The sequence below is a fragment of the Glandiceps talaboti genome, chromosome 12, assembly GCF_964340395.1.
Source record: "Glandiceps talaboti chromosome 12, keGlaTala1.1, whole genome shotgun sequence".
In the NCBI taxonomy this organism is placed as follows: domain Eukaryota; kingdom Metazoa; phylum Hemichordata; class Enteropneusta; family Spengelidae; genus Glandiceps; species Glandiceps talaboti.
In genome coordinates this window covers 18,594,411-18,615,828 of record NC_135560.1, presented here as the reverse complement: position 1 = coordinate 18,615,828, position 21,418 = coordinate 18,594,411, and the positions used below count along the sequence as shown (strand labels likewise).

The window sequence follows — 21,418 nt, the reverse complement described above, 5'->3', positions numbered from 1 at the left end:
TCTTGACCAAAAATTACATTTTAGACGGAATTTGCATATCACTGATGGAATCATTGTGTTACGAATAATATTTCATTTTCACACTCCTAGAAATATCCCAACAAAATTTCTGCCAGATCTACTTAGTACTTTCGGAATTATTTAGGTTTTTTTTTTTTACCAAAAGGCACATTTTTAGAATTAATTGGCGTATCACTGATTGTATCATGTCATCAATATTTTTTTCATCTACACATCCCTTAAAGCATTCCACTAACTTGCAGACCATTCTGTCAAGTCGCTATTGAGTTTAAAATTATTTTTACCAAAAAATCACATTTTTCTACCAAATCACCCACATGTAGTGCAATAATTTTTGACCAATTTCCCAAACTAGACATCAAAAGGTAATATCACCACCAAGTTTCATTGCAATCAGTCCAGCGGTTTTTGACTTTCGATACACACAGAGACAGGCATACAGTCTTTCTGTCTCTGACTGTCTGTCTGTCTGTCTGTCTGTCTGTCTGTCTGTCTGTCTGTCTGTCTCTCTCTCTCTCTCTCTCTCTCTCTCTCTCTCTCTCTCTCTCTCTCTCTCTCTCTCTCTCTCTCTCTCTCTAATGTATTATAAAAGACAACAACCACTAGGCTGATTGCAGTGAACCGCGTGGTCGGGATGGTTGATAAGTTGAAATGTTGGTATCTGAGTAGTATGACGTATCTTATATTTTCAAGTATGCCTCTTTAATTAGTATTTACATTTTCAAAATACTTTATATGTTCTCTGAATAAAACGGAATCAAACATAAAATGTGGTGTTTGTTGTATATTTCTTACTTGTCATAGAATTTTTTTAAACCCTCATAAAAAACCCATACGAATTGTCATTCTTTTACGTCATACCCAACATTTGTAATGGCGTGACTATTTGTACGGAGGGTGGGGGTAGGGGTGGGGTTATATGATTGTGATATACAGAAATATTTGACTATATAAATTACTATATTGACAGGGGTGACACTGGTAGAACCTGACCTTTAGTGAAAGCATCACATGTCTGTAAATCTTTTGTACTACGAGGTGAACATTATTGAGATGTGCAGCTTAAGATTTCAGTACAAGTAAAGGTATTGGGGTCGCCAGGTATTTTCATGCCCCCTCTCCCATAACACATGAGCGTTTTGCCCCCACCCCACCCCCCACCCGCTAAATTTTTTCAAGTAAAATTCACGCTTCCCTAAATCTCTCAGCTCTCCTAGGTGATACAAGTCAGCTCTCCCACTAATGACCTTCAGTAGTGTCATCAGTGCGGGCATATCACAATTTTAGTATCTGACTGAAATGAAGTGTAGGTATCATGAGTTGAGTTTCAGAAATTTTAGAGACTGGCTGTCTGAAAAAATAATTCCCATCGACAAATTTTAGTGAAAATTTGTGCAGCGAACCGTGGGACAGGTTACCTGTAACATCTGGGATATTTACGACATCGGAGACGTCCACTTTGAGACCAAATTCGTGCTCAGGATATTTATACTCCTATGGGTGCAATATGGGAGCAACTTTTCATGACATATGGCATTGTAAACATGTAGAGCTAGTAGCTGTTAGCAAACGTAGACATGTTTTTGCTTTTTGTTATTTGTTAATAAATATTGTGTTAATTTCATTTCGTAATATTGGGTTTATAGTCTATATTTGGTTATGTTTTGACACAGCATATGCATATTCACTTTGGACGAAACCATTCTGTAACGATGGCAACTGTTGGAATAATAAAATCAAAATAAATTAATATTTCACATTATCTGTAACCACTTCCCTGAAATGCAAACCGGCGAACTCTATATTGTTATGCCATGAAAAATACAAAGGTAGATATTACACGTGATATTACATGTATTTTAACAGCGGTGTAATGTGATCTTCACATGCAGACAATCTGTGGTTTAAAGCACCATGCAGTAAACAAAACTGAAATGAAATATAAATTACGAACTAAAAATATCTTTTAATACAATTGAGTATATTAACCAGTTGCATTTTTAAAAAAAAGCTGGTATGTGTTATTGTCTATCGATTTCGTCCCATATGGTCGTTCGTCTGAAGTAAACGTTTGAGGTAAAGGTTGACATGTGTTTATTGTTATGTAAATATCGACCTTTTAAAGGTCACATCATATCATTGAATATTATTCTCTCGAAGGGTTACTCCAGTATAAAGTAAACATGGCTTTCGTGTGCAGATCTACAGTCACGGAATAAATTGTGCCGAGGGTCGTGTCACTTTATGCACAGTAACGTTGTAGTCAAGACGGTATTAGTGCAAGCTGACCTACCCTATTCACTGTATTCACGTCAATTCACATCAATACCGTTACTTTGAATCGAATATGATGACAGAAAATGTGGAGAACGTGCGACAGGTGGAATCGAATAGGAAGGCATTCCGGAAACTATTTCGTGAACTTCTAAACAACACTTCGGCACACGGAATTCCTCACGCTGCTCGGTCTACGACATCAACACGTCGCTTTGCATGGTCCCTTCTCTTTGTGGTGGCTGTCGGTTGTTTTATTGGGCAATTCTCTGTTCTTATAACACGTTATAGCACATTTCCAGTCAGTGTAAACGTAGATGTCAAAGTTGGTTCGTATCTGCCGTTTCCAGCAGTGACGGTGTGTAACGAGAATGCAATACGCAAAAGTAAGTTGGATGATAACGAGTACATAAAGAACATTTTTATGCCATCTCCACCTCTTCAAGCACCACCACGTGAGCAGAATATAACAGATAATCAAAATGATCGAAATGACTCGAGTACCGATGATAGTAACATTCATAGCTCGCTAACTTCACAGAGTACCCCCGCCAATAATACGGATGATGTTGGCAGACTCGATACGACGACCGTATCAACAGGACAGGAACGGAAAAAACGTTCTAACATACGAAGACGTCGAGAGACGTCAAACGAGTCTCTTGAAGGACCACCGATCGGTCAGGTATGTTGTAATATGAATGTTTATGAGAACACAATTCGTAAAAGAAAGTGCAAATGATTTTGGCCCCTATCACATACACGTCATTGCAGGACAATGATAGAACATGGTGTCAGTGAAGAGCATATAATCTAAATATACATTGTTTTCATTTTGAAATGGGCAGGCAAACACTTAAGACATTCAACAGACTGTGACTATCACCAGTCTTGCAATGAACTGAATCGAAACTCGGTTCTCACAAAACGGACAATCAAATTGAGCTGAATAGACATTTGCAAGACGCAGGTGAAATATGAGAGCAATATTAATTAGTAATTAACTAATGAGTAACTAGCAAATACTGGTGATTAAATTTGTGGCTGACCGCTCCATTGGTTACCTTACACACGATAGCAACAGCTTACAATATGCAATTGAACAAGACACAAAATGCAAGGGACGTGATAGTTTGTGTCCCAATAAAGTTAAACTGTCTTTGATAAATTCTAGTTTAGAATAGAGTTTAATAAATTTAGCCACCGAATAACGGAAAGGCACACATCTAAGACAGAAAGCATTTGTCAGAACACTACATGACACATGATCAGAGCTGGTGATTTGTAAAGCTGTCATAGTGGTTGTTTTTTTTATAAATCAGACTCTCTCAGTATGTGTGTGTGTGTGTGTGTGTGTGTGTGTGTGTGTGTGTGTGTGCGTGCGTGCGTGCGTACGTGCGTGCGTGCGTGCGTGCGTGCGTGCGTCGGTCGGTCGGTCGGTCGGTCTGTCTGTCTGTCTGTCTGTCTGTCTGTCTGTCTGTCTGTCTGTCTGTCTGTCTGTCTGTCTGTCTGTCTGTCTGTCTGTCTGTCTGTCTGTCTGTCTCTGTCTGTCTGCCTGTCTGTCTGTATGTATGTATAACTTCAAGAACTATTTTGTAGTAGTAAATATGATATGGCATTTGACCCTGAAGGATAAATTAAAAATAATTATGTTCCTTTTAAAGGACGTTCGCCTTGACACCTGAATCATGATAACAAAAATAACCGCATATACTCTATGAATGTTAACGATGGCACCACGTACTTTAACAGAAAAACTACCATTTTGGAAAAAATGAAATATTTGACCCTGGAGGATATATTAAAAATATGTTCCTTTTAAAGGACTTTCGCTTTATGATAACAAAACTGACGGCATATGAATGTTAACCATGGCATCAGTAATTTAACAGAAAAACAACCATTTTGGAAAAAATGAAATATTTGACCCCGAAGGATATATTAAAATATGTTCCTTTTAAAAGACGTTCGCTTTAACACCTGAATCATGATAACAAAAATAACCGCATATACTCTATGGATGTTAACAATGGCACCACGTACTTTAACAGAAAAACGACCATTTTGGAAAAAATGAAACTTTAATATGCTAATGCCTGTCCCTGTCAATGCAACATAATACGTTTGTAACTAGACACATAGCAAATGTATTGATACTAATATGACGTGCTATGCGTGAATAATGACAATGTAATCTTTAATCACATTATGTAGACAAAAACACACAATGTATGGAAAAATGACTATTTCCTATTGATGGATTATGAAATGTAAAGCTTGGAGAGAACATGTATATCAATCTTTGCGCACCCCTTAAATAAATACAAAATGAATGAAACTTCATGCTGGTTTATTCATTTAAAAAATATTTCGTAATGGACTAGTGACCTGTTTTATCAAAGTTGTGACGAATTCGTGGAAAGTAAACGAAAAACTCTGATATTTAACACCTAATAAAACACTAGAATAGATTGCCTACGAAAGCTAATAAGTGGTAGCGTTAGCAAGCCTTCGATAAGCGCTCCGTCACACCAAGCTGTTCGATTTGACCTTGTGTATGGCAGAACATACACTATAAAATTGAGTACAGACACCTTGGCCAATGCCAGCGTCTCTAGACTACGGCACAACCCAAGAAACCTGAAATATCACGACCAACTCGTGAAAACCCACGACCCAACCTAACAGAGGCATACAAGAAAACGTTTCCCTAAAGGAAGAAGTAGGTTTTATAGAAAAGAAGTGAAAATGAAGGTAAACCAAGAGATTATGTCAAGAGCGTATTTGACATGATGTTGACTACACGGTGTCCAGCAAAAGATTTTTTGTGTCTTCAAAAATTATCATTGTGCTATAGACTAGAGACTAATGACCTTGAAGTACGAAATAAAGTGACCTGGTGATTTTATCAGAAACTCTTTCGTCATGTATCTCTTTCTGTTTGAATTATCTGCCATTAGTGAAGCGTTATCTCAAATGTGACTAAAGATACTTTCGTTTAAAAGTCAACCTTTATCTTGTTCATAACTAAGAAGAATCCCAGGGTCAGGTAATGAATGTAATTTTGTTTTCAATAATCCAATACTAATTTGAGAGTGAGCTGTCAGTATGGGTCTACTGTTTAATAACAATACATGATTAGTACTCTGACTACGATTATAATTGCCTCAGTGTAGGTAATAAGATTACAATAAGATTAGTTTCCTGGACACATGAGAAAAAGTGATGACATCTTTGAAATACACTAAACAAAAGATGTATTAAAATACTAGTTTGATAATATATCGATCTCTCTGATGTTTTTCGTTTTATCTCAGGCTTTTGTGTATCCATCTACTTCCCAATTAATGGGTCTGAGACTGCGTAGTTAATTGCACGCCCTAATTAATGGGTCTGAGACTGCGTAGTTAATTGCACGCCCTAATTAATGGGTCTGAGACTGCGTAGTTAATTGCACGCCCTAATTAATGGGTCTGAGACTGCGTAGTTAATTGCACGCCCTAATTAATGCGTTTACAGATAAATGTTACCTAATACGTGTTATTTGTAAAAAAAAACACAGTTGTTTGGATTTCAGGGCTACAGAGATTCGTGAACTGGGTGCTCCTCATTTTAGGTATTGCAAGATGGCGTATATTTTGAAAGGGGGTTGGTAATGATACGGTATCATTCATTCATTCATTCATTCATTCATTCATTCATTCATTCATTCATTCATTCATTCATTCATAGAAGTTGACGTGTTTTACAGGTGCAGCAAACGGTCCACTTTACAGACGTTACCAACAACGTTGTATGTAACACAGGATCTATTTTTACTTATTCCATTGTAAAACTTCATTGAAAGCAAAAAACGAATGCATTCTGGCAAGCCAGGGTATATTTCCCCGCAACGCCCCATGGCGTTGGTGTATCGATGCTGAAAACAGATCATTCTGCGGTTTTATGAGAGAAAAGAGAAAGCTCTTCCTGACTATACAAGTTGATCAATTGCTATAACGAGTCCTGTATACATTTACATGTAACTACTACATGCTTCCAACAACATCACCATCACCGTGCTTTCCATGGGCAAATATGTTCAAATAATGAAACAATCTTCCACCCCCATTTCAAAAGTGTGATCTTTATATGTGAACAGTTAGCAATATCTAACTTCCTATTCTCTTGAAGTACGTGTTGTCCTCTTAAATGTTTTTTAAATGGAACTTGTCCTTCTACTTAAACGTGTTATTGAAAACTTTCCCTCACTACCAAGGAATCAACTCGGACTATGTCCATTAGTCTGGATACCAACGTGGTGCCCAACTAAATTGAGTAGAGGTGTAAATCGTAATGATACTGTATAGGAACTAGACTAAATGTTTATATGATTACTAACTTATATTTTGGCTGCATCTAGTCCAATTTAGAAAAAAATGATCTCTGCAAGTTGCTTTGGGGATTCAGTAGACCTAAAAAAATTACGTGGTTCCGATTACGCTCAATTTATAATAGATGGGTAGGTAGATTTTTTCATGTGTGACTGTCTAGTTCAGGTAGTTATGTTGTCCATTGTTTTCAAAATGATCTCCGTGTTATTGGTTTCTTCCTATCAGATATACAACCATTACAGATTGGAAGGAAAGTTTTAAATTGTCTTTTTAAGTTGATGACAGTTTTCGCTTCCACTATTTCTCCCTAGACTTCACAATTTTCGCTATTTTATTATATTTTTTCTCGAATACGTCAAAAAAAAGTTGAGGGCCGGTAGTGAAAACTATGAGGGGTCGGGTAACAGGAACCAAATAATTTTTTAGGCTTTATCAGGTACTACACATGTGCACTGAATATGAGGTATCGGTAAAGTTGACACATGTATGGAGATAGGTGCATAACTTTTCACTTTTCATTCCAAAATATTCACCTTGTGCATTCATTTTATCTTCATTTCAAATTGTATATACACAATGTATACACAATATATCACAAATCCACTCTGTATGTATCCGTACGATGAGAAGGTCAAGAGATACGTCATGTTTACTTGGTGGTCATGTGTGACATTATCCACTTTTTTGTTTTGTACACACACTCGTACGTAAAGCAATATTTGTCAATGCCGAACATGGTGACGTAACACTATATTGAAAGGATGCTAAGGGGTTTCTTACAGTAAACCTTAGGCAGCGGGACGAACAATCACAAATGATCACCTCTATTCGATTGTCGGTGTAACCATAAACCCTCCATGGTGTAACGTTGTTTGATATGGTAATTACTCAAAGAGACCGTGAGGTCACTGTTCAGGTGTTTACTGTTACATCTGTCTCAAGAGACCCATACACCGAGCCTTCGATGAGAGTTAATATGTCTAATGATGTCAAGTAGTGTCGGCCATACGGAGAACCACCTTGTTTTTATTCGTCAGTCTGAGTGAGATTGACAGTGCTGCTGTATCACACTCAATCCCAGGCGGGGTTGCAAGGAAGCATTATTATTAGCAAGACAGTCTTATTGACACTTTTACATTCAGTTGACACGCAGGTTCCTGGACATATTTCCCCAATCAACATTTTTTGACCAGGAGACGTCACCCACCACCAAAGTCACACACAACATGGCGGACAGGGCGAGTTCGAAGTCGTCGAAAGAGAAAACCGTCAAGAGAATATTTGTAAACATGATGGAAAACTCCACAGCTCATGGAATACCAAACATGGGGAAGGCGAAATCTAACCTCGGACGTTTTATTTGGGGAGTTTTATTCTTCGTTGCTGTAGGGATGTTTCTCTATCAGTTTGGGTTCCAGTTTAGTAAGTTCCTTGGGCATCCAACTAGCGTGAAATTTGACTTACATTCTTCGAGTGATCTTGATTTTCCAGCAATTACTATTTGTAACCAGAACTCTGTACGTTTCACAAAATTGTCAAGAGTTCCTAACCTACAAGAAAAATTCGATCCAAGGTCAGAAAAATCTGAGGAGCTAACTGATCAAAGACCGACAGCCCTCTTTCCGCCAAGTTCCAACCCACAGTCTACAAATCCTACAGAGCATGACGTGACGTTCTCCGCGGTAAAACCCCAACCACCACAAGCACAAGCACAGACACAAACACAGACACAGACACAGACACAGGCACTCGTTCAAGAAGTTAACCAACCTCCAAATGACGGGAACTCGTATTCATCTCGTAAAACAAAAGAAAAGGTATATACCTAAGGATAAAAGTAATATGTATTGTGTTTATGTAACGTATAAAGAAAGTGACACTTGTCAATAACCTACGACTAATACTTCAATTTTGACCTTGAATCAACATTATTAGTGGCGCCACTGTGGCACCACCGTTTCATCACTTTCATCACATCACATCACTTCCGAATTCCCACGATATCATTATTTATATTCCATGTATGCTTATTACATTTAATTCCTTTCATTAATTCCATTTTTGCATCTCGGTGTATTTTGCTTCAAATTGTGGACGCCCCAAGATGCTATCCTTTTACTGGACACAGGACTTGGCGTGAGGGTGAAACTGTATTTGTTTATGTTTGTTTGTTTGTTTGTTTGTTTGCTTGTTTGTCTGTCTGTTGGTTTGTTTCTGTATGTGTAAGTGTAGGTGTGTGTAATGCGAAGTCTCCAGAATTGGACAATCAAGTGATATCGAAACCTAGATATTTGAGAATCTCTCCACATCCTGTAGTAATATTTATTCATTCTCAACTGAATCTGCAATTATGAGAAAGTCATAGCCTAGATTAACTGTATATTTAATAGGTGTTTGTATATTTGAATAAATCTCATTGAAATGGTGAACGCTTTTATTCCATATTACGTAATCTTAATAGGCGGTTTAAAAGATTATAGTGCACATGACAATGTTGTCCGTTATTTTTGAGCCAAATGAAGTAAGTATAATCAGCCTGTAAGTTTTCATCTATTATCCCATCAATAGTTCCATGTTATATGTGTAAGTAAGTGTCAGGACCTCAATACACATTGCCTGCAAAAAATAGAAACATGAAAAATGTTGTGCAAATACTAGTATATTGTACAGGTGTTTGTAGAAACGAAAATTCTCCAATGGCATTTTGGAGCAATGTAGAGAGAGGATAACGTTAACGCTCCATGCTTGCTTGCTCAGACCATGGAGGTAGCAAGACTGTGATGCTACCTCTAAGCTTAAACGACAGTAACTGTAGCGGATCTGCTCCGTCGTCTCCGTCCTCCGCTTTGTTTGTTTTTGCAAACCCCGTAAGAAAATAAAAAAAGTAAAACAAAAAATGTTTAATAACACACAATAAAATATAAAGAAGAGTAAAAAAGTGTTGCAAATAAAAACACAGCTACCTCTATGTTCTGACTAGTAGTGTAATCGGGTTGCCATGGAAATGAAGTTAATGACTGTAAGCAGATCAGAAGCATTAATATAATTACGGCAGCTTGGTCGATTCTCTGTAAGATTAGTATTGATGTTTTATTTAAAACGTTTACACTAATTAGATTATTTGAGGCAAAGCTTCCAATCTCTCCAGTTATGTTGATAAATACTAATTAATGCACACACATATCGATCAGCTAATTATATTTTGTGTAACTTCAATACTACAATGATTAGACAAATGAACCGAACATTTAGATATACCATGACACCTGTTGTAGGAACAACATCACCGTTTCCTCATTCCAATAGATAAATATCTGCCATCACTTTGCAAAGCCTATGGTGGAATTTAGAGAGTTCAACAAAGTACCGGGACCCAAAGTTCCACGTTTCATGGGATTAATGGGCTGATTATACAGATTGTTAGTCCATACTGGTTTGAAAATCAAATTGCAGAGGAAAGCTATCCTGTTGATGGGATAGCCAAAAAGTCTAAGACATGTCTTCGAATAAATGTATTTAAGTCGCCGGTACTGAGATAGTAGTCGGACTATACGCAGTTTGAATTGTGCGCATGTCTGATTACAGAACAGACTTTAAAAAATGATTTTGCTTGTAACTGAGGAAATTTGATATTAATGAAATAAACCCGCATCTTTTAAAGCCAGATATAAGTAGCCTATAATTAAAATCGGCAATGCAGTCTTTAAAATGTTGTCCACACTATGATTTTTTGCAGCCTTCACCAGATGGTAATAATGGACCACCAGCTGGTCACACACAGATTGCAGAACTTACAGAGATAATCTCTTCCTTAGATGAAGACGTGAGGATAGAACTTGGCCATCAGGCTGAATCGTTCATCGTCAATTGTTCATGGCAAGGAAATTCGTGTTCATCAGAGTGAGTAATCCTTAATATGAGAGAGAGAGAGAGAGAGAGAGAGAGAGAGAGAGAGAGAGAGAGAGAGAGAGAGAGAGAGAGAGAGAGAGAGAGAGAGCTAATAATAACCTCACAATTTGTAAATCATCACATTATAATCAGGAATTAGTGACTTGCATGTACTTCCGAAAATGTCCACACGAAATCCCTTTTACGAACCGTCTCACACTCTTCTGACAATGCCACCTTCTTTACATGCTGATATGTTTTAAATCTGACACCATTGTAACAAACCCACTACACTGTCTGCCAGCAGATAAGTTTTGTATTGTGGATGGACCAATAATATTGTAAATGTAATTGTAACCGAGGAAAGTTCAATAATGATTTGTGTTACTGAACCACTCATTTAGTTGTAATCTATCGGTTACTCTTGACAGCATACGGAAGTCGACTTTCTTTTATACTCAATTAAGTTGTCTGTTTGTGTGGGAAATAGCGGCCAAATGTATAGCCAAATGTTACGTTGCTAATTGACCTTATATTTACATGTCTACAACACATGTGTCAATTAGAATTGAATATGATCAAATTCGTTAAAACCTATATGCACTTTACTATGTTTTCATCACAAATCTCTGACAAGTAACGTTCGCCTTGTCATTACTCAGTGACAAGTAAATCGCAGACGTCTGCCTTATGTAACACTATCCTCCGACACTCTGAACATTTAGGTTATGAGTTCAATAATGTTTTATATCCACAATATTGATTTCATTGAAATATCACTGCTATGTATGCATTTTCTGGATTTTTTTCAGCAATTTTACTGTTTTTAGTGATTCGATGTATGGAAACTGTTTTACCTTCAATGGTTTGGGTTCTGATTACACGTATACGACAAGTTTTCCTGGTCCTCTTTACGGTAAGCTTACTTGATTTACGACAAGTTGTCCTCTTTACGGTAAGCTTACTTATTCTACGATGAATATTCCCAGCCCGTAAGATTGCTTGTCACACGTCAAGTTTTCCGGGCGTCTCAGTTTACGGTAAGTTTACAATGTCGTACTTTACCACAAATATTCCTAGATATTTTTTACGGTCAGCTCAATAATCACGACAAGTTTACTTGCTCCTCTTTGCGTCAAGCTTACTTATTTTATGATAGTCCCAGCTTGCTTATGAAGTTATGAGGTTGTTCCGATCGTCTTTACGGTAATATTAATACCTAAAGCTTAGTTATTTTGCAGTTATTTTTCTGATCCTCTTTGCGATGGTTTTATTTTACAAATTTTCTTTTCAAGTCCTCTTTTCGGTAAGGTCACGTATTTTACAACACATTTCGTGGTCCTCTTTACCGTAAGATTACTGATTTTACGACGACTTTTCCCAGTCCTCTTTTACGGCAGCCTACTTGTTTCACAAGTATTTCTGTCGTCTTTACGACGGGCTTATCATCACGACATTTTTTCTGGTCATATGGTATCAAAGCCAACTAATATTACGATACGTTTTTTTCTGGCCCTCTTTACATATTACACGACAAGTTTCCCTGCTCCTCTTTACGGTAAATTTACTTGATTTACAAGTTGTCTTCTTTACGTTAATATAAGCTAATACTGGTTGGGAATGATCATCTGTTCTTTGTTATTATAGCACATAATTTATGTATATGTATAAGCATAGATAAATGTCATTTTGTAATTTTGTATACAGATGGTGATTTCCGTTGTAATTACATTGAAAATCATTCAATTTTTCTTCCAACAAACAAACAAACAAACAAACAAACAAACAAACAAATAGACAGACAAACAAACAAACAAACAAACAAACAAACACAAAACAAACAGACAGACAGACAGACAAACAGACAAACTCAACTCAAGTTTACATCATAAATGAATGGTGTTGTCAGTGTTCTATATCAACTTTATAAATGTGGTCACTTATTGCAACACACTATGTTTGACACAGACATGTATTAAGGTTGAGAAGAATACTTAGATATCGTTGCCTTGACAACAGAGAGAATCTGCTAAGTTGTTATTGTAACATCTTTGATAAATTACTTGTATGACAGCATAGTAGAAAGTAATGTTGACATTAAGGCAGAGCAAACATCAATTATTAAAGAAAACACGGTTAATATGTCATGAAAGCGTATTGTGTCGAGTCCCCCGTCAATTTTCTGTGACAATAGGGGCCTTTTAACATCTCCGGGCCATTGTCAATTAGTGTATGATTCGGATGTTGTAATATCTCAATTTTCAGTCCGGATGGTGCAATACTTCCATACAATTTGTAGGATATTTCATAATCTGATTTAGGAAGTAGTCCTAATATACAGGATATTGTTTTCTGACAGGCCACATTTATAAAGGCCAGGAAAAGGTCATTTTTCTTTCCATTTAATAACTTAACTCAGAATGATACTGTGATTATTTTATTTATTTATTTATTTATTTATTTATTTATTTTTTATTTATTTATATTTATATATATATATTTTTTTTATTTATTTATTTTTTATTTATTTATTTATTTATTTATTTTTTTTTTTGGGGGGGGGGGGTTAGCGGGTACTAACAATTACCATACTCGCATATGACGTCAATTTAACAATCGACATTCTGTAATCCGTGGCTTGAAAATTCTGATGGCCTGAATGCAATTCAGCATATCAGATAGTTTGAGCTGTTTCCAGCAATTTTGATTTAATGTATTTTCAACAAACCAGGCCAAATTTAACAGTCCGGTATTGTCTGGCATTGGTTTTGTCTTTGTAAACATACTTATCAACACAAGGCGTATGTACATAATTGACGCCATGCAAGTTTCCGGCTCTTCGCAAATACCCTTCGTCCGGTGGATACTTTCGTGGCATCGCCCACTTCCGATACAATTTGTAACATAAATGTTGTGAAGACTTTAGTACACGTATAAATAATCAACGAGCTGTGGCTAATGACCGAAGATGGTAAATTATCATTCTGTGTAGGTTACCGAGCCAATTCTCACCATGACAAAGACATTTCACTAACACATTATGATAGGGTTTCGACAAAAATATTAAAATACTATCAAGAACAGCACAAATAACAGTAGTTTTGTGAAAAATGCAACTTATTTTCTAAACTTTAAATTTGACTGCGTGCCGCTTACAATGTTCATACCTCAACAGGTTTATCATTACAACTCTTCATTGAGCAGCATGAATATCTACCAGATTACGAACCGTCGTCAAAAGCAGGTGTCAGAATCACAATCCATGACCAAAACAAAATGCCTTTCCCGCAAGATAATGCTTATACAATTGCCCCTGGCTATGCAACGTCAATAGGTGTTCGACGTGTAAGTATAATTCAAATATCTTTGATGGGAAAAAAGACGAATTCTACCTGATTATGGTATATCATTTATGCAAATTTTTTTTTTCAGCGTTTTAGCCTACGATGGACAGGTTCAATATACATTCATAAAAAATGCATTTATATGGAATTTGAAGACATAACGGTCAGCGTCTCCAATTTCTCAAAGCAACTCGGACAATGGCCGATTAAAGGGACACACCACAGTCTGTAACTAATGAATTTTGGCAGCTACTTTCATACCATATTGAAATATACTAGTATGTCATTTAAAAAATAAGAGCTTAGCGCCGAGCGATTGGGCAACGCACGTAGTTTCTGAAAATTATATCCAATTTTGATAGCAGACGATAATCAGTGGTCAGTTGGCAGTATGTTTGCGTATCTGGTCATTATATCTTTTAATGCAGCATTTTATTTTTAGAGCTCTTTTACATATACGGAAGCTTTAATATCAATATCATGTTTCGTAAATATAGTTAAGAGATAGCATCGTTGAAGCTGTTGATACGGCTCACATTTGCACTGACTCAGCCGATGAGTTGCACTAGGTATCAGTAAATTTGCACCACTTGTAGAGATCTGTACAGTACTATCCAGAGAATGCCAATACCGAGAACTGACACTGATAAGTATATTACAAATCGCCATCTACTCATCCACGAACCATTGCTTGTTGCTCTGTTAGGTAGAAGTACAACGGCAACCTGACCCATACTCAGACTGTGTGCAATTAACTGACTCCGCATACGAAAACATTTATATGCAGACTTATGGCGTCGGATACAGTGTGCAGGTACGTACTGATGATGAGTCCGTAATGAATATGCAGCCAACGAGGTAGATCAGAGTAAATCGATTCCTTTTTAGCTCCCGTATGGGAGGTAATGTCGTGAGGATGTCTGTCTGTCTGTCTGCCTGCCTGCCTGCCTGTCTGTCTGTCTGTCTGTCTGTCGGTCTGTCTGTCTGTCTGTCTGTCTGTCTGTCTGTCTGTCTGTCTGTCTGTCTGTGTAGACATTTTGTTCCACTGATATCTCAAAAAGTGCTGAAGCAAATGTTTTGCAATTTACTATGTGGCATTGTCGGACTGTAACTTAGTGCTGATTAGTTTTTGATGGGCTTTGCTTGCATAATTAATGACAATTTCTATAATTAATGACACATAGTGAAGCCCTTTCAATAGTACTACTCAATCAGGCCTAACCAGTCTTTGTATCTCACTTGTATTTGATCTTGAGGCAGACTTTGAACTTGAAGGAAATGACACTATGTGTGTGTAGATCCAGCTAGCAAGTTAACTAGTTATTGTATTACATACTCATACAGGTTTTTATGTACTCCCAAATATTGATATTTCATTTCCAAAGGTATGAGAAGGCATACTAAAGATTCAAATTCATTATTTTATATGTCTTGGCTTGTTTCACTGTAATGTTTTTCAATATTGCTACACACAGTAAAGCCATAATCAGTCTTTGTAACATCACTTGTTGTATATGATCTTGAGGCAGACTTTTGACTTAAAGGAAATGACACTATTATGTAATACTGTAGATCCAGCCAACTCCATGATACACTTCGCCTACAGAACGTGAATATACAGTTCGCTACAAATACCCCAGGAAAATGCTAAAATGATATATCTTTGATCGGAAGCGTTTTTAGTTTACTTCTAGTATTTATTTATAGGTAGCTTTTGTTCATACATTGGACAACGTTTCTCTTCAAAACTCTCACCCCATTAGTACCAGCAGCGTGTATGATTTTTATATTCAACTTTTCCATATTACAGACGTGTATGAAATCATGCTATCAGTATCACGTGATTGACCGCTGTGGATGCGCAGATCCGTATTACCCATACGACAACAAATTATTCAGCTCATGTGATTCGAAGAACACAACGCAGAGTAAGTCATATAACTTGAGAAAACCCGTATTCGGGGTTTGGAGATAGTTTTCTGTTGAAATGAAAAATGATAATTATGATGCTCTAATTAAATTTACACGAGTTCAGCTTAAAACAGGGTTAAATAGTCACTCACATAAAATTCATTCAAACTAAGTTTCGTATACATGTTGATTTATGTATTGAAATGAGTACAGAATCACCCTATAGCGTTGTTTTCTGCCGTTTACCTACTGTCCTAATGTTAGTTCTCAAATTGTTCGTTTAGTTTGTCCAACATTGAGGCTACTGATCAGTTAGTAGTGATGATTGGACACGTTTCAGTGAAAAGAATAACAAGTGATTCTTTATGTTTAACACAACACAACTCAACACAACACAACACAACACAACACAACACAACACAACACAACACAACACAACACAACACAACACAACACAACACAACAAACACAACACAACACAACACAACACAACACAAACACTGTCTCTTTGTCAAAACAATCCATTCTTGAAAGAATTTTTTATTGTATTGATTTTGATTGTATTTGCCATATTTTGATTGTATTCGCCATATTTTGACTGTATTCGCCATATTGTGTCGTGTTTGTGTAATGCTATCTACGTGTATGTATCTGTATTTCAGTGTATTGTAAGGCTCTGGTAGAGTATAACTACACAATACAGACCGAAGATATATCATGTGATTGCCCACAAGCTTGCACGTAAGTATGTGATTTGCGATAACACGTTCAATGTAATAATACGACGGATTGTGTATTCTGAAAAATGCTATTGGTATTTTGATGTATACACAGGTATTTTCTATACTGAAACATATCCCTTAGGTAATGACGTATCGCACACTGTTGATGACGTATTCTGCTCTAAGTCACCCTTTAGTACGTGTCTCATCGCAACATCTTAACAATGATGGGCAAGTAAATTTGTTTAAAAGGGGTTGGTGGCGTATATAGGGTTGCTTTGAATTGGGAACAGGGACAAAGAGATGACACCCCCCCCCACCTTAACTTACTTAACATAACCATTTCCGATATATTTTGATGTATCACGCATATTTCTCCGTTTTCTTCCTTATCACACATGTTCTACTCTTGTTTATGAAATTAAAAACACATTTTCTAGAAATATATATTTTGTACGTGTTCCGTGTGATCAGACATATTTCCTATTCACTCTAACTTCGATGTTATAGTACACATTTTCAAAGTACTGTAATAGCCACAAACGGTTTGAAGTGACGGTTGCATTTGACGCATTTTCCAAATACTCCAAAATGTTTACATTTCCTTCTTATCATTTTTAATGTATTACATGCATTTTCTGCACAAGTATTAATCACCTTCGTGGCCAGTAGACTCTTGTACAGCACAATAGTTGCAATCGCTGGTCTAGACGCTCTTGATCTAGAAATATCGATATCTGACTTGAACTTATTCAATATTTATATCTTAATGTTCAAAGAAGGCAGCGATTTAAAATGACCCTCTGTGTTATTGTTACATTGTCTTTGCTAGTGATATCTCGTTCACATCAGAATTGTCGTCAGCATCATGGCCGTCTAAAAGTTCCTTGGTAAGTAGACTGGATTTTTTTCTCCCGTGAGATCTTCAGCAGCTACAGTAGTGTTACCGTTCTCAGCGAATCATTCAGCTTATAATGCACCGAGCAATGTTCATCTAAACTGTCGAATGAGAATGTGTTACCATTCAAGGTACTTAGTACTAATATTTACAGATGTAATGATTTTCAAAACGGTAACACTGTCACTGAAGGCCAATTCGGCGAGAATGAAGAATACTGGACAGACTGTACAATGGATATATATATATATATATATATATATATATATATATATATATATATATATATATATATATATATATATATATATATATATATATATATATATATAACCTAGGGAGTGAGGGATAATCTTAGATGAGGGATAGGAAAAGACTTAGACCCCCTAGGATCTAGGTAAAATGAAGTGGACATTGTTTTATAGGTGTTCCGCCATCCCAGCATTGACTTTCCACTTCAAATGATGGTCAACCGACATTTCTATTTTTTGTTATATATTCAATTTCCAACAGACTAGCATCTTAAATCAATTGAGTACGAGCAGTCCTTCATTGGCACAGTTGATCTTAGAAGATACGCAAAATGACACGGGTGCGGTCAGGTAAGGAAGCTGTTTTATTACCGGTCGAATACAAGCTCTGCAATATAAGTTTCTTTGTCTAAAATTAAAGATGCTATAACTAGAGCCTCCTTTCCAGTGGCTATATGGAGGACAAATTAAGGCTTACATTTATTTTTATATTTTATTAACTAAAAGAATGTGAAACAACATTGACCAAAATAAAAAGTAATAATAATATTGCCTAAAATGTTTTTGGTCCCGGTTACCCGTTTTTCACACGAAAATCGCGAACATTGTGAAGTTTCGCAAGAAATAGTCGATGTGGAAACTGACATAAACTTAAAAAGGCAACATAAAACTGTTCTTCCAATCTGTAATGGCTGTATATCTGATGGGAAGAAACAAATAACAGAAAACATAACTACGGACCTGAACTAGACATTCACAGATGAAAAACAATATATACATAATATTAAAATTTAAAAAATCTACCTACCCCACCAATTCTAAAATTGAGCATAATCGGAACCACACATTTTTTGTTAGGCCTAAACATGTGTAAAATAGATGTTATTGTACGTACAGGAAGTGATATGTAAATAAATTAGCTAAACACGGGACTGGTAATCAATACGACATGCGCACTCTGCAAGTGTCTGTCCCTTCCTCATATACTGAATTGTCATCATGTATAAATGATATAAAGAACGATGCAAGATCTTGTCATCCTTCGGCTTTTGTTCGGCAACTTTCGGAGCACAGACCCGAGGTCTTAAAACATGACTAGTCACTGTGTTAGATAACTATTTTCTTCTTTATTTATTTCAGTGATAATCTCTTGCGATTAGACATCTACTATCAAGAATTGAATTATGAACTCCTCGTCTACGAACCATCATATGTGGTACGTCATGTATAAAAAGTATAACAAATTTATATTGCCGGCAATTTTCACAATGCTGCGAAGATATCATGAAGTTGTAGTGTCATGTGATTATCGTTATCCAATCAATATGATCGAAATAGCCCCGTGATTATGAAGACATCTTGTTTTTGTTATCAGCCTAATACCAAAAAAAATGTATTATTTTTTCAGTGGACTGATCTAGGAAGTGACTTCGGAGGCTTGATTGGTCTGTGGATCGGTGTTTCCGTTCTGACCTGTTTCGAGTTCTTGGAGTTCGTCTTTGACTTGGTTCGTCTCGCTATCGCAAGAGGTTGTAGATCGAAGCGCCCTAGTACCAAGGGACCGGAAGTATCGAAAAGGCAACCGGAAAGGTCCGATTGGAACGGTGATGTGTTCTTCCTTGATAGGAGGCAAGGATTTCCAACGTCAGATTCAACAAGTCCATCTTATGCCTACGATAGAAATAATGGCGCCAGAAATGATGCAAATCCCAGCACGTCAGGGATTAGGAATAGTAGAGAACACACGAACTTAGGACGTGAAGGAAACCCATATAAATCACAAAGTCCACGAATGGACAGTGGCTATCAGTCATCGTTTCTCCAAAATCAACCCTACAACTTATATTAAACATCCCCATGAAGCGATGGTTACATTTGCCAACGAAGGGGGTGATTAACGAAAGTTCTGATTGGGATTTTACAAGATACTTTTCCATTGCCTGGAGTTGCAGTCAAAATACTTCCCATAACTGTGTGTTTATCTTCTCTGAGACGAATTCGAGATTGCTGCCCTTGAAAAGCTAGTTCAATCACGTAATGAACTCAGATGATATACAAGAGTAATACACAATGTAAAAACCAAAACACTGTCTCTGTACAAAGAAATTTGAAAATTTGATGCCACACATTTCGATTGGAGTATCTATACATTACTTTACATTTAAAATGTACCCATTGCAAAATTCTCAATTTACATTTTTCGAATTTAAAAACATGGATTTTAAATAAGATACGAATTCGGATCGGATAGCTGTATTTTTCCTCATTTAAAATGGTTTTAGGTTCCAATTCTCTTATACTAAGAAAAATCGCATTTAAGCGAACTGAACTTTGCAGGTGAACTTTGCAGGTGGTTACTACGTAACAATCTAAACGCATAGTAAATAACTCTGTCCGTTACGAAAGAATATTGTTGGTGTAACTGCATCCGTCCAAAGTGGAAGAAACAATCTAATAAATTCTGATGCTAAGTTTAGTGTTGTTTGTCAACGAGGATGAGTATTGCCATTGAGCCAAAACAGTGCATATAACATGGACTGTCGTAAGCCGTAAACATGGCACGTCACAAGAATACAACATTTATTTGCATTATTTATCATTTCCCTGTTTTTTACGAGGTTTACTATATTTTTATTCCATCCTACATATAATATATTATGTAATAGATTGCCACCTTAAACTGGGTGAAATCATCACCTTGTGCGTTATCCTTCAAGAATATAAATTTCAATGTTCAATTTCTCGCTGTAAATATGAATAAAAAGTTTTCTATTTATCTGACATATTTTTTTATTTGTGTATTTTATTGTTCTTCCCAAAATTGAAATTATGGTAACTTTAAGTTGTAGTCATGCAAATTGTATCATGCCTGTATTATCAGTTTTTGATTTGCCATTAAATATGAATGTTTCAGTTTCGATTGAAATAAGTTTTATTCCACACAACGATAAAGATGGATGTGAGAACATCCATCCCCACCCGACCCCAACCCTGCCATAGAAAAAATCCTTACAATACAGTTGGAATAACTACTAGGTCATACTATCAGTCTTATTTGTGGCGTTGTGTGTTTGGTTTTCGGCGGTGATGCAAGTACCAAAGGAAGGGCGTACTTCCACATGTTCTTGGAAATACTGAGAATTATTCCCTAATTTATAATTCGTATATCCGATAGGATCATACTAATTTCTACAGTTTTACAACCTACTAAACTTTACTATCGATAGAGATTTCAAAAAAGAATGTCATGCACGATCGGAAATTATATATAGTTTTACTTCAAACTAAGGTAACCGTTTTATTCCTCCCCCACCTTCCTCCCCAAACACCCGCTCAAACAATTCAAACAATGCCGGACAACTTGGTGTCCATTCCTTTGCTGTGATAAGTCAAGAATTTTTATCGATCAATGACTTGGCGACAAACTTGTGAATTACAGGATAGAAGGGAGATTTTGTATTTGAGAAAGCTCTTTGGCTGAAAGACGAAACGTTTGTAAAAGCCAGGTGTACACTACACAATGTGAAGTTAAAGACCACATTACATATTTTCTGTAACAATATCTCAACATAGATTGCATTTTCGCATGATTTCCTATTTTGACATGTTACATGTTACTCATAAAAGAGTTAATATTCACAAGAGGGGAGGGCCGGAGGAAATCACACATGGTCTATTAAGAAAAACATGACCCTCCCCCCATTCTCCATTCGTAAAAAGTGACCCTCCCCTTTGT

The 21,418-nt window shown here is 36.5% G+C and overlaps 1 protein-coding gene across 1 annotated transcript; it reads left to right on the top strand.

Annotated features, from left to right (window-relative positions):
• Positions 1–2,368: 2,368 nt before the first annotated feature.
• Positions 2,369–19,531, top strand: LOC144443052 (epithelial sodium channel subunit beta-like). Its single transcript, XM_078132425.1, has 11 exons — positions 2,369–2,980; positions 10,405–10,568; positions 11,369–11,472; positions 13,732–13,901; positions 14,607–14,714; positions 15,711–15,828; positions 16,474–16,552; positions 17,366–17,423; positions 17,945–18,033; positions 18,823–18,898; positions 19,091–19,531. Exons 1-11 carry the CDS (start codon positions 2,369–2,371, stop codon positions 19,529–19,531), a joined length of 2,019 nt encoding a protein of 672 aa, XP_077988551.1.
• The last annotated feature ends 1,887 nt before the right edge of the window (positions 19,532–21,418 follow it).

Coding starts and splice junctions, on each gene's coding strand:
- LOC144443052 (XM_078132425.1), top strand. CDS start 2,369: ATGATGACAGAAAATGTGGAGAACGTGCGACAGGTGGAATCGAATAGG. Junction 10,569..11,368: donor GGAAATTCGTGTTCATCAGA/GTGAGTAATCCT, acceptor GATTTTTTTCAG/CAATTTTACTGTTTTTAGTG. Junction 14,715..15,710: donor GCGTCGGATACAGTGTGCAG/GTACGTACTGAT, acceptor TCCATATTACAG/ACGTGTATGAAATCATGCTA.